This window comes from Lithobates pipiens, unplaced genomic scaffold, assembly GCF_037356315.1.
Source record: "Lithobates pipiens isolate NorthernLeopardFrog02 unplaced genomic scaffold, aLitPip1_a1.2 Scaffold_16, whole genome shotgun sequence".
In the NCBI taxonomy this organism is placed as follows: Eukaryota; Metazoa; Chordata; class Amphibia; order Anura; family Ranidae; genus Lithobates; species Lithobates pipiens.
This window is the reverse complement of record NW_027507748.1, coordinates 249776054-249790989: the sequence shown is the minus strand read 5'-3', so window position 1 is coordinate 249790989 and position 14936 is coordinate 249776054. Positions and strand designations below refer to the sequence as shown.

General features: G+C 40.2%; 1 protein-coding gene across 19 annotated transcripts in view; it reads right to left on the bottom strand.

Moving 5' to 3' along the window:
- NFASC (neurofascin) overlaps window positions 1-14936 on the bottom strand; it is a 259426-nt gene that overhangs the window by 134699 nt on the left and 109791 nt on the right. For 18 of the 19 annotated variants that reach the window (XR_013274473.1, XM_077481264.1, XM_077481260.1 and 15 more), the window contains 5 exons: window positions 11973-11990; window positions 11354-11459; window positions 7219-7415; window positions 3849-3971; window positions 429-599 (listed from right to left, as the gene is read on the bottom strand). Coding sequence is in view for 18 of the 19 variants with exons in the window: in XM_077481264.1 (XP_077337390.1) it covers window positions 429-599; window positions 3849-3971; window positions 7219-7415; window positions 11354-11459; window positions 11973-11990 (615 nt within the window). In the remaining variant the exon portion in view is untranslated. The remainder of the gene's footprint in view (window positions 1-428; window positions 600-3848; window positions 3972-7218; window positions 7416-11353; window positions 11460-11972; window positions 11991-14936) is intronic. The other variant, XM_077481261.1, reaches the window with a different exon arrangement.

Below are 14936 nucleotides of genomic sequence, written 5' to 3'. Positions count from 1 at the left end.
AGAATCAAAAATCCATCAGGGCGGTTATACATAAGGCGTCCAGTAGACCGAATTCTGTACAACCACCCTGCCCATACATGGATCGAAATTTAGCCAGTCCCTACTGAACCAGATGAATTTTGATCCATGATGGTCGGCTTTAGGTATTATGGAGCTTTCTAAATATGCATCTATTAAAAAAGGTCTTAAAGTAGTTTTTTTAAAGAAGTGTGCCACTCAAATAAAATATAGACTTGGTTACTGCCTGTTTTAGACTAGTCTGCCAATATAATGATAAGGATCGCATAATGATGCATAATATAGCACTACAACAATTGACAGTGACTTGGTGATGAATTAGGCTCTTCTTAAATGCAAGTCCATAACTTTGAGAAATAAAATGTATTAAAACAATGATTTGGGTCAATAAAATATAAAAGCTCACTTACTGGTCAGCACTTTTAAAGTGTATGCATTTTTCTGCTGTATGGTATGTGTGAAATGGGAGCGAGCATTGCAGCTATAATCTGTCACAGCATCCTCACGCAAGACGTTAGAGAAGTACAGGTCTCCGTTCAGACCCTGAGACACTCTTCTGTTCTGCACAATTGGTTCCATTGCTAGATAAGCAAGAAAGGTAATAGATTTGTAATCTCAAAACAAGTCAATTCACTAAAAAAACATGCTTCATTTACTGAATTAGTTAAATATTTATACTTTGAGATATTTAGCCCTTAAATTCAATATTACATTGTATGATGTTTTATCGCAATATGTATTTTCACAGGCTAAGGCCCCTTTCATACTAGCTGACCAGTCAGGTCCATCTGTCTGTTTTTCAGGTGTTCCCAATCGGACCCTCCAGTCCCCTCTATGGAGCGGTAAACATATGTCCTAACACTGCATTAGATGGAGATCGTTCTGTGCAAACATGATGTTTTTGCACTTTATTGCAAGGATATTTAAATATGCACTTTATATGTTGTTTGATTCAATGATTTTTTATATTTGTTTATATTTCATGATTCAGCGCTGCACTCTCTTATATTGTTGATTTTTGTGCATATGGGGATGTGATCAGTGCTAGCAGCTGGTCTTTGAATACCTTACACACACACACACACACACACAACACACACACTGGGGTTGATTTACTAAAGGCAAATCCACTCTGCACTACACAGTGCATTGCAAATCAACTTATGAATACAGTTTTATCATCCAATCATGAGCAAGCAAAAATGCTGTTTTTTATTTTAATTGCATGTCCCGCTCAGATCTACAGTGACTGCACTTCCAAGTGCATTTGAAGTGCAAAGTGGTTTTTCCTTTAGTAAATAAACCTCATAGTGTTTCTAGTGCCTATATAATTTGTTTTGTTTTTTGGGTCACTCGCAAGACTCTATCACATATAGACTACAGAGGCCAGCCTTCGCTCCCCATGTACATTAATGAGATTTAACCGCCGATGATTCTATCACCAGTTTTCATTACCTGGATCACTTTTGGTAGGTCCTGTACACTACAGACCAAGAATATCCCACAAGAGCTGAAGCTTTGAAGTTTCACTGACCCCGTCATCTAGGCATGACAGTTTGGCGCGTGTCAAAGTCGTCAAATCCTTACACTTGTCCATTTTTTCTACTTTCAACACACCAGCTTCAGGGACAACATGTTCACTTGCTGCTCAATGTATCCCAACCACTTTCAATTGCTATTGTAATGGGATAACCAATGTTATTCACCTTACCTGTCTGTGGTCATAATTTCATGGCACATTGGTGTATGTGGATGCTCAACTCTGGGTCTCCTTTCCTAAGGGGAACCCACAGTGTGGACAGTTGCCATGCCCTGTGATAATCAGACATGCCCGTTCATTCATAAGTCAAATGTGCATGCTGCTAAAGTTCAAAATGAAACCACAGAAGGAGAGCAAATAAAGTTTATCTAAACCCTTAAAATTCTTCCCTTTACTTTGTTCGATAAGTACAAAAAATACCTTTTGGGTTTGCCAAACAATGTGATCTGATAACTTCCTGTGCTCAGAAATTAAGTAGGCAGGGCTGACACCACATGCTTAGAAATTCAGAGTGTGTAGTCATGCTGAAGAGGAAGATAGGCGTATACTATCTATCTGGCTTATAAACAGTTATGTACTTCAAGTATGGATTCAACGCTTAAACTTTTTTTTTTTTCTCTGCCTTGTCATTCACTTTAATCCACAGGACATTGTGTGTAGACTCTGAGGAAACACCTGCATTGCTACCTTTTGGCAGCTACTGCAGCACAGATGATAGGATAATTAATACTTTAAAATTGACTGATTTCTTACTACCTAGACCACGTACAATGTAAGAGCACAGTATGGCCCCAATGAAAGCAACTGAGGTTTGTATATATGACATACAGTGTTTTTTTTTTTTTGCATATTTCTCACACTTAAATAATTCAGATCACCAAACAAATGTCATTATTACACAAAGATAACCCAAATTAATCCAAGGTGCAATTTTTAAGTTATTATTTCATTTATTAAGGGTAAAAAGCTGTTCAAACCTACCTGACCCTATGTGAAAAAGTAATCGCCCCCTCCCATGCTGAATTATGAATGAACTGTGATTAATCACAATTTTTTTGGAGTTAAATTTCACTTGCCACTCCCAAGCCTGGTTATTGCCAGACCTGTTCAATCAAGAAATCACATAAATAGAAGCTGCCTGACAAAGCGAAGCACACTAACAGATCACAAAAAGCCACACATCATGCCACAATCTAAAAAAAAAAAAAAAAAGAACAGATTAGAAACAATGTAATGTACATGTATTGGTCTAGGAAGGGTTTCAAAGTCATTTCTAAGGCTTTGGAACTCCAGTGAACCACAAGGAGAGCCATTATTCACAAATGAAGATAACTTGGAACAGTGGTTAACCTTCCCAGGAGTGGCCAGCCTACAAAACTTACTCCAAGAGCATGACGACGACTCATCCAGGTCATAAAAGAACCCAGAACAACATTTAAAGACCAGCAGGCCTCACTTGCTTCAGGTAAGATCAGTGTTCATGATTCACAATAAGAAAGAGACTGGGCAAAAATGGCATCCATGGGAGAGTTCTAGGACCAAAGCCACTGCTGACCAAAAATAACACAAAGACTCATCTCACATTCTCGATTATCCCCAAGACTTTTAGGCAAATATTCTGTGGACCAATGAGACAAAAATGTAACTTTTTTGAATGTGTGGGTCCCGTTACATCTGGCATAAAACTAATACAGCTTTTCATAACAAGAACATCATGCCAACAGTCAGTCATGGTGGTGGTAGCTTGATAGTCTGGGGCTGCTTTGCAGCTTCTGGACCTGGGTGACTTACCATATTCATGGAACCATGAATTCTGAGCTCTACCAGAAAACCCTAAAGGAGAATGTTCGGCCATCAGTTTTTGATCTCAATCTCAGGTGCACTTGGGTTATGCAGCATGACAATGATCCGAAACACAACAGCAAGTCCACCTCCAAATGGTTCAAACAAAGCTAAATTTAGGTTTTGGGGTGGCCTAGTCTGGTTATCTTTGTGTAATAATAAAACATTTTTAAGATCTGAGTCATTTAAGTGTGACAAATATGCAAAAAAAGAAAAAATCTGAAAGGGGGCAAATACTTTTTCACAGCATTGTATCTCAGTATTAATGTGTTTGACAGCCTTTCCAATCCTTTTATTTCAAGGATTTGAACTAATACATTACCTAAATTAGAAACTACATAATGTGGTATTAGGATTTACTAAACTATTTTTATCAACACAATACAGTACTTTTAAATATCCTCACATTCTAATAGCTGAAACACACATACTAGCCTCTCCCACTTACAGCTGCTCATCCAGAATATGACTGGAGGAGGGAGACCAGGAGGAGGGTTGCATTGCAGAATGAGAGATGCCCCTTCATTTACAACAACCGGATCTAAATTTTCTTTTGGCCATAGTGGAGATCCTGTGAAATAAAGACATGTGGCAAGGTTATCAGATATATTAAGATAGCAAGATATTTGAGATGCACTTTCATACATTGCTTAATATTAAATCACTGAGTATTTTAGAATAACCTAGGCATTTCATTTGTTTTTATAAAAAAAAAAAAATCTATCATTTGAAAATTTGAAAGTCCAGTATTTAATAAATAAAATAGGTTGATATATATACAGTATCTCACAAAAGTGAGTACACCCCTCACATTTCTGTAAATATTTTACTATATCTTTTCATGTGACAACACAGAAGAAATTACACTTTGCTACAATGTAAATTAGTGAGTGTACAGCTTGTATAACAGTATAACAGAAACGTCATTTAGCTGTGGCACTGTTCTACACATCACACAGATTCGCCACTTTACAGGAAGACTGAGGGGACCCCCATAGGCATGATATTTATTATTTATATATTTATGCCAATAACTTATACTTACATATAAGCCTTTAAAATTAGCACTTTTGATTTTTAATGTTTGTGTCCCATAGACTTTAATAGGGTTTGCATGTTTGCTAGAACTTTTTGCCTGTTCGCATGTTCTGGTGCAAACCAAACTGCAGGGTGTTCGACCCATCCCCAATAGCAATGTACATTATCTCACAAAAGTGAATACACCCCTCACATTTTTTAAAATATTTTATTATATCTTTTCATGTGACAACACTGAAGAAATTACACTTTACACACAATGTAAATTAGTGAGTGTACGGCTTGTATAACAGTGGAAATTTGCTGTTCCCTCAAAATAACTCAATACACAGCCATTAATGTCTAAACCACTGGTAACAAAAGTGAGTAAACCCCTGAATAAAAATGTCCAAACTGGGCCCAAAGTGTGTAAATATTTTGTATGGCCACCATTATTTTCCAGCACTGCCTTAACCCTCTTGAGCATGAAGTTCGCTAGAGCTTCACAGGTTGGCACTGGAGTCCGCTTCCACTGCTCCATAACGACATCACGGAGCTGGTGGATGTTTGAGACCTCCACCTTCTGTTTGAGGATGCCCCACAGATGCTCAATAGGGTTTAGGTCTGGAGACATGCTTGGCCAGTCCATCACCTTTACCCTCAGCTTCTTTAGCAAGGCAGTGGTTGTCTTGGAGGTGTTTGAATAAAGATGTGATGCGCTAATTACAAAACATTCAAATAGCCACAACAAGACTAAAAATGTGCAATTATAGAGCTATATAAAGTGCAACCGTGCATAAATCAATCAGAGAATATCCCTATACATATATATCAATGAGTTAAAAAAAAAAACCATGCCGGTGATTGATAAGTGCAAAAAAAAAACACAAAAAAAAAAAAAAAAAAAACACATAAATGTTTAACGTAAAAAATAAGATATAAGATATATGCACGTGTCCAGCGTGTAATATATATATACAAAGAAAAATAAATAAATATTAAATCGTGATTTGTATAAAATGTCCCATACACAATCAAATCGAAACGTGCAATTCGGTAAGCACACTCAATTAAACGTGCAATGTGCTGGGTAATGAGTCCATTCGTGGTGATCCGTGCAGGTGGTGTAAATGCTATGTAATTACCTCACTGCTGTGGGTAACACAGCGAAAATAGTAATGGACACAAATTTTAAACGTGCAATTCAATAGGCACACGAGATTAAACGTGCAACGTGCTGGGTGATAGATCCATCCGTGATGGTCCGTGCAGATAGTGTTAATACTATGCAATTACCTCACTGCTCACTGCTGTGGGTAACACAGCGAAAATAGTAATGGACACAAATTTTAAACGTGCAAATCAGTAGGCACACGAGATTAAACGTGCAACGTGCTGGGTGATAGATCCATCCGTGATGGTCCGTGCAGATAGTGTTAATACTATGCAATTACCTCACTGCTGTGAGTAACACAGCAAAAGATAGTAATGGGCACCAAGGTGATTGCAGGGATGGCTGTATAAACGAATTTTCTTTAGGAGACTTCTTATGGCTTCCTCATGGATGGTAGGTAAACTCAGAGGAATGAATCAGAGAAAACCGCCATAGTGTAGTTGTTTTTTAAAATATAGCAATTTATTTAAATGATTTAAAACTACTCACAAGTGAAGTAGGAAAAATAGACACATACGACAAACAGCAAATGAAACCAGATACGAACGTCACTTCCGGGCGGGTGTCTTGGAGGTGTGTTTGAGGTCGCTAGGTTGGAATACTGTCCTGCGGCCCAGTCTCCGAAGGGAGGGGAACATGCTCTGCTTCAGTGTGTCACAGCACATGTTGCCATTCATGGTTCCCTCAATGAACTGTAGCTCCCCAGTGACGGCAGCACTCATGCAGCCTCAGACCTTGACACTCCCACCACTACATTTGTCTTTGTACTCCTCAACTGGTTGCCTGCACACACGCTTGACATTATCTGAACCAAAGTCTTTATGTAGAGCAAAATTTTTTTCAGATCCTCAGAGAGTTCTTTGCTATGAGGTGCCACGTTGAACTTCCAATGACCAGTATGAGAGAGTGAGAGTAATAACACCAAATTTAACACACCTACTCCCCATTCACACCTGAGACCTTGTAACACTAACAAGTCACATGACACCGAGTAGGGAAAATGGTTAATTGGGCCAAATTTGGACATTTTCACTTGGGGTTGTACTCACTTTTGTTGCTAGCAGTTTAGACACTAATGGCATGTTGAGTTATTTTGAGGGGACAAGAAATTTACACTGTTATACAAGCTGTACTCTCACTACTTCACATTGTAGCAAAGTGTAATTTCTTCAGTGTTGTCACATGAAAAGATATAATAAAATATTTACAAAAATGCGAGGGGTGTACTCACTCTTGTGAGATACTGTATAGTATATGATTCATTTCTTCATAATTCACTGGAGAAGCCCCAGTGGATGAGAATCTGTTGCTGGATCAGATGTAGTCACTTAATGCCATATATTGTAAAACACTGCTCAAACTGTTGGCGCTATATAAATTGTAAATATTAATAATAATAATATTATACCAAGGAGGAATAGTGACATGCAGTAGCATATATACAATATGCCTGTATATATAAATCTGGCTTTTAGAGGAAATACTTTCTATGTCTATGCTTTTACAGAATAGGTTGCTGGAGATGTTTAAGCATAAAGCAAGAAAACAAGCAAGAAAATACATTTCATAGTTTGATATAAATTACTGAATTTTTCCCTGACTCTGTAACTCAGAACTGGGAACTTACTAGAAACCTGAAGTAAGATTTTATTCGAAAGAGCTGTCCCATGCTGGTTGCGAGCAAAGCACTGATACTCCCCTTCATAATCTTCTGGTCTACCACCCCCATAAATGTCTATGACAAGGGTTCCTGCACGTCTACGAAATGAAACTTTTGGATCCTTAGCAACATTGTAAAATTTTCCATTCTTGGTCCATGTAAATCTAAAAAAAATCAGTAGAATATAGTTAGATAGACAGTCAGACAAAATATATACTATAGGTAGATCTGTAAATAATATTTGGTATTATTATTATTTGTACTTAACACAGAAAATTCATCAATATACTTATGTTCCACCAGGTGTCACTTTCTGCGACAGTTGCACCAGTTAGCTAAATAACCTACATAAAGAACGTATGTATAGTGCTCACGTTTCCCCTCTTATCAACATGCTAAATACATTTTGAAAATAAAAACATTCCATTTTAATTATATACCTTATTTTAGACACAGTCATTTCATCACTGGGTCCCTAAAACAACACTGCCTTATTATGCCTCTCAAAAGCTCTCATCTCTGATTCAAACAGTAGGCTGCCACTTGGGAGGAGTTATGCAAATATCAAAATATCTTTAAAGTGGATGTAAACCCCCAAAAAATGTTTTTAATTAAGGCTTGCATCTTGTACATGTACAGTATAGGATTTCATGTCAACTGTGCCGTGTTGCCACAAAGAGTTAATCCAGCTCTGAGCCGGCCTCTTATCTTTTTTCAGTGACATAAAAATGGACAGACAGAAAAATAGGAGTCGGTTTCTCCTCCTTGCTGTGCATGGCAGGTGATTTACTGTCAGGAAGGGCATGCCAGCAGCCAAAATTGCAGCCGAAGAAGACGACCTGTTACCTCTGCCTGTCAGGAAGGGCAAGCTATCACCCAAGATGGCTGCCGAACAAGATGACCTGTTACCTATGCCCCTGTCAGAATGCCATTGGTGCGCATGCACCGTGACAGCTTTTGGCGCCAAAACAGGCTATTTAAACTCAGCCAGTTCCCAGGCGCAGTGCTGTCTGCTCTACAGCGTTCCAGTGTGTTCCATTTGCCTTGTTTCTGATGCCTGTTCCTGTTAACCGACCCGGATTGCCTCTGGCGTTCCTGTTTCCTGCCTGTACCTGACCCGGCTTGTTTGACTCTGCATCTGCCTGCTCCCTCTTCTACCTTGCTGTCAGCCCATCACCGATCCAGCCTGTATCCTGACTACACTTCTGCCTTTGCATCTGCTCCTGACATGCCCTCCGGTGTATGATCCAGTGTAGGAGAGCCCTTATAGTGTAATACGTTAATTGAAAAACAGTGTGATTTGCTTTCAAAAGGAATAAAGACTATTGAGTTGTTCCACAACAGAAAGAAAAAGTTAAACTTGCATCTGTTGAGGTTGCGGTTGCCCAAAAGGGTGGGGAACACACAACATTCCAAATACGCAGGTGGAGAAAATCTGTCTCTATGCAAGGTCAACGTGGTCACTCTCTATGTCTTGGGGGTTCCCATCCTGGTTCTCAGACAGGTGTAGGAATCAAAAAGAGTAATCAGGTCAAAAAGCCCCATCAGTAGTCCAATCCGCAAAGGTCCCTGAAGTAGTGTAGAGTAGTCTACTTTGCTGAAATATCAGATTTTTTTTTCATTTCACCAGATAAACGCCTGCCAATTTTTATAAACACCACTTCGGGCGCCTCTACTGATTGGACTACTGAAAGGCTTATTTGTGCTGATTCCTCTTTTTTGGTCACATGCGCCTGGTCAAGACCTGTGAGTGTCCCTACTACGTTCTACCAAGCAAATATAGAATATAAAATACACACACACATACACACTATATACACATTTCTGAATGTAATGTAATGTGTCTGTTTTTTTTTTTTGTTGACTTAACCTCCCTGGCGGTACGATTATTTCGGATTTTAGGTGCTAAAAGCGGTACCATTATTTTGCATGAAAATTTGGCGTTTTATATTGTAGTCCTGCAATTCTTATGCCGCGTACACACGAGCGGACTGTATGGCACACTTAGTCCGTCGAAACACATTTCAGCGGACAGTCCGCTCGTGTGTGGGCTTCAGCGGACTTTTTCAGCGTGCAGTCTGGCGTACTAAGTATTTCGGATTTTTCGAAATTCTGTCCGTCGTACTTTGGTTTCAGCGGACAATCCGCTCGTCAGTATGCTAGTTCGACGGACTAAGAATGGCGCATGCCCAGAAAGGATTTACACGGTGGAAGGGTGCTTTGCTGTGTATTGGACTTCCTATTTCTAGCCCCATCGTACGTGCTGTACACGTCATCGCGCAAGCTTTCGACGGACTGTTTGGGTATCCGTGTGTGGTCAAGTCTGTTCAGTGGAAAGTATGACGGACTGTCCGTCGGATTGTTCGACGGACTAAGTACGCCATACAGTCCGCCCGTGTGTATGCGGCATTAGGAATAACTCACTTAAATCTGTCCAAACCAGAGTCTAGCAGACATCCCGGGTATAATAAAGTTTGAAAAATGAAATCATAAATTATAATATAATAAATAATTATAAATAATTGTACCAAATAATAATATAACAATAATAAAAATTATTCAATAATGTAATCAAATCAAAAACACTGAAATTTGCTCAGTTGCAGAATTGTCACTGTCATTACTTTTCAGTATTTGATGACGGATCTCCCCACAAATCACTATCGCTCAATTCTGCGAGTGATTCTAATTTATTATCGCTGTTTTCTAGCTGGTCTAAAACCATTTTTGATGTAAAATGACAGTTTGGTTGCTATGGACAATCTCCAGTTTCAAGGCATAAAGAACAGTTTTTATTACATAAAACTGCATGCAGGACACTGGGCAGACCACTAGGGACAACGGGGAGGTGAGATATTTACATACAGCAATGTAATCTGTAAGATTACAATATACTGTATGTTTACTGTTTGTTTCACTTTTTGAATTTGGCGCCGATCTCCGTCCCCGTGCGTCGCAACGCTCGCAGGGCACGGAGATCGGCGATGTGATGCATCGAGCGAGACACGGCTCGCTTGTACAGCTGGGAGACAACGCTGGATCCGAGGGAGAAGGTAAGTAAACCTCCTCCTGGATCCAGCGATGCAGTCGCGAGTCTGGCTCGGGGATACCGCTTTTGGTATGAAAATTCCACCCCGAGCCAGACTCGGGAATACCACCAGGGGGGTTAAATAAAGGAAAAAAAATGCCTTTAAAGTGGAGTTACCCCTAAAAATGGAACTTAAGGTCGTTGTTACCCCCGACATGCCACATTTGGCATGTCATTTTTTTTGGGGGGGCAGGTACATCGTTTTCAAAGGTACTCAGCTCCCACTTCCTCTCCTAGCGCTGTGGCACGGAGCGGAAGTTCACCTCTCCCCCTCCCTCCCTGCAATCTTCTGGGACCTGTGATTGCCCGACCATTCACAACGCACAGTGCGGCTTGCGCATGCGCAGTGCACGCCGGCTGTGAAGCCACAGCCAGACACCCACACTTGCAATGCCGGCGCCACAGAGAGGAGGGGGAGAGAAGCAAGGCTTCGGGGGACCACATCACTGGACCATGGGACAGGTCAGTGTCTGTTTATTAAAAGTCAGCAGCTACACTTTTTGTAGTTGCTGACTTTTAAAGTGGTTGTATACCCACTTTTTTAACTTTTACCTACAGGAAAGCCTATAATAAGGCTTACCTGTAGGTAAAAAAAATATCTCCTAAACCTGTACGGTTTAGGAGATATTCCCCTCGGTATGCGCCGCTGACTGCAGCGGCGCATGCGCACAAGGGGGTTCTCTCCGTGAAAATCCGGCAGCGCTCGCCCGGCCGGATTGAAATCTCCCGCGCGCATGCGCGGGAGTGACGATATCGCGGCTCCGGCCACTCACAGCGCCGGAGCCGCGATACCCGGAAGAGACGCCGAGGGAGCATGTCGGCTCCCTCGGCGTGGATCGGGCGAGATGTCGGGGCCTCGTTCTAAGGTAAGTATTTCATAATGAGCTAGTATGCGGTGCATACTAACTCATTATGCCTTTTGCTTTGCAGGTTTAAAAAAATAAAAAAATAAATTGCGGGTTTACTACCGCTTTAAATGGGTGGAACTTTGCTTTAACTTTTTTATTTACTTACGTCGGATGTGGATTTCCCTGAGCTTCACACTCAATGATGATGTTATCACGTGGGTCAACAATATAATTTTTCACAGATTGCTTAGTAATGGTTGGTGGCTGAATAACTGTAGAATAAAAAAGGAAAAGTTAGAAAGTTAAACTGTAATCCATGACATTTTAACATTCCAAATCAATTTTATATGTTCAATTTGTAAACAAACATAACCAAACATGAACAACTTGGCAGACAACATTTAAACAAACAACAGTACATCTAGAAATCTTTATTTGTCTTCTTTAAAGAAACCTGGCCCTTGGTATTTAGCCTTTTAGGCGCACGAATAGATATCAACATAAATATTTGTTCTGAATTCTCGTACCAACATGCTCAGTGTTATATATTTGATTCAGGTTATTATTAGGCGCCTTTTTGCATGCATCATGCTCATTTAAAAGAAAAGAAAACAAAGCGTGCTCAGTCATCCGAATTTTCATTTTGTTATCCTTGGCCTATTTGACAAGCAAAAACATGATAACAGTATGACAATTTTTAAACAATCATGCAGCTAGACAAGTAGCTCTGTGTATTTTCACTTTGTGGCAAATAGAAACAAATTTGGCTCCTAAATGAAACTTACGCTCTCGTTGAATGATTGCTGTTAATTTCCATGACAGCAAATAGAAAGTTGAAGAAGAGATAAAGTTAGTAAAACAAAAATACATAAATGAATGTAATGTACAAGTACTGCTGCGAGTTATCACAAAAATCAAATGTGGCAACTTTTTAAAATAGAAATCTTGACTTTCATACTAAGGGGCCTATCCTTGTTTGCTTACCTTGTCCAATGTTTTATTGTGATTACATTCAACCCCAACCCCGCCTTCCCACACACACCATGTTTAATATGTTTTTTCTTTGCAGAACATATTTAAACCGCCTTTTACCTCAGATGGGATGCTGGAAAACTAGGTCAAAGCCCCTCCATCCAGGACAGCGCACTGCCAGTTCACCAAAAGAAAAAGCACTTGCTAATACAAACTAATATTATCCCTTATCATTGAGAGAGGTAATGGGCCTGTCAAAGGTTGGTATTAAAGCGTTTGTTACCGCAACACTTCCTATTCCTGACATGTGCTTGCTGTACCATGTTCTTGTATGAGAAAGTATTCTCTTTCTCTTTGTATGCTTCCTTTATGTGAAATCTCTGGTGTTTCTGCCAGTTCCTCTGCTTCGCTATTAAAACTGACCACACTAAGCAGAAGAGCACACTGTGGTCAGTTCAGTGCGACCTATCAATGCTGCCTATCAGTGCCCTTCTGTGCCACCTATCGGTACCCATCAGTGCCACTTATCAGTGCAGCCTCATCAACCTGTTTGCTAAATTTTATAAGAAACAAAGAAACATTTTTTTTCTTTTTTTTGTATGTGTTTTTTTGTTTGTTGAGCAAAAAATTAAAACCCCAGTGGTGATTAAATACCACAAAAAGAAAGTAAAAACATGATAAAAAATGTCATATGGGTACAGTGTAGCATGACTGAGCAATTGTCATTCAAAGTTTGACCGCACTGAAAGCTGAAAATTGGCCTGGGCAAGAAGGCGCTCAAAGTGGTTAAGAAAGCGAGTAAAGCGTTAACTTCCTATTCCTGATATGTGGTTGCTGTACCATGTACAATGAGAAAGTATCCTGTTCTCTTTGTATTGCTTTATTAATGTGAAATCCCTGGTGTTCCTGCCAGTCCCTCTGTTTTCCCACTAAAACTGATGACACTTAGCAGGAGAACACACTGTTGTCAGTTCTCTAGCTATGCTGGGTACTCTCTTCTCCAATGGTCAGACTTGTCCTGACACGCCCCCCGCTGCACAGCCATTCAATGGGAAGCTCAGTGTGCTGCTGTTTATCCTCCTCCCAGCTGTTATGCAGCTGAAATCAGAGGGAATATGATCACATAAAAAGAGAAACAAGGTATTTATAATGTTTTTTTTTTATACCCATTCACAAATGCGTTGCCTTTCATTTCTATTTTAACCCTTTCATGACTAAGCCTATTTTTGGAATTTGGTGTTTACAAGTTAAAATCCATATTTTTTGCTAGAAAATTACTTGGAACCCCCAAACATTATATATATTTTTTTAGCAGAGGCTCTAGAGAATAAAACGGCGATTGTTGCAATATTTTATGTCACACGGTATTTGCGCAGTGGTGTTTTAAACGCAACTTTTTGGGAAAAGGGACACTTTCATGAATAAAAAAAAAAAAAACAGTAAAATTAGCCCAATTTTTTTGCGTAATGTGAAAGATAATGTTACGCCGAGTAAATAGATACCAAACATGTCACACTTTATAACTGCGCACACTTGTAGATTGACGACAAAGTACGGTACCTAAAAATCTCAATAGGCGACGCTTTAAAAAAAATTTACGGTTACCAGGTTAGCGTTACAGAGGAGGTCTACTGCTAGAATTATTGCTCTCGCTCTGACGATCGCGGCGATACCTCACATGTGTGATTTGAACACCGTTTACATACGCGGGCGCGACTTCCGTATGCGTTTTCTTTGCTTCGCGAGCTCGCGGGGACGGCGGGCGCTTTGAAAATTTTTTTTTATTTTTTTATTTATTTTATTTATTTTAAAACGACTAAATTGTTTTAAAAAATAAAATAAAAATTTGATCACTTTTATTGCTGTCACAAGGAATGTAAACATCCCTTGTGACAGTAATAGGTGGTGACAGGTACTCTTTATGGAGGGATCGGGGGTCTAAAAGACCCCCCACCCCTCCTTTACACTTCAATGTATTCAGATCGCCGAAAACGGCGATTCTGAATACCGGATATTTTTTTAAAACCGGCGCCATTGGCAGCCGAGTAAACGGGAAGTGACGTCATGACGTCGCTTCCGTGTTTACGATGAGGAGACTGGAACGAAGCCGATTACGGCTTCGTTCCAGTTCCTCCGCAGCAGCCGGAGGCGTCGGACAGGGAATCGGTGCTCCCGATCGAGCGGGAGCACCGGTAACAGCGGCGAGAGGCGGCGGGAGGGGGGTCGTCCCCTCCCGCTCCTCCGGCATAACAGCCGAGCGGCTTTTAGCCGCATCGGTTGTTATGGCTGGAAAGCCAATCGCCTGCTGCAAAAAACGGTACCGGGATGATGCCTGCAGGTGCGGGCATCATCCCGGTATACCCCCCGGAAGCCGAGTACGCAGATCTGCGTACGCTCGGCGGGAAGGGGTTAAACCAAATGGATTGTTTTACAAGGTGATTGTTTACAATCACTTTAAGTGAAGGAGAGGAGGTGAGGATGGAAACTACACTTTTAAGAATTACAAATTGCATGCAAAAAATTGTAAACACGCGCATATACAGTTGATATAAAAAGTCTACACACCCCTGTTAAAATGTCAGGTTTCTGTAATGTAAAAAAATGAGACAAAGATACATTTCAGAACTTTTTTCACCTTTTTTGTGTAATCAGTATTTATTGCAATATAACAGAAACAGAAACATGAAAAGCAAGACAAGTCCAACATCACATTCAAGTGCAATACTTATCGGCCTCAGAAAAGCCGCTCTAGTGTCAGGTTAACAGCATGTAAGTTG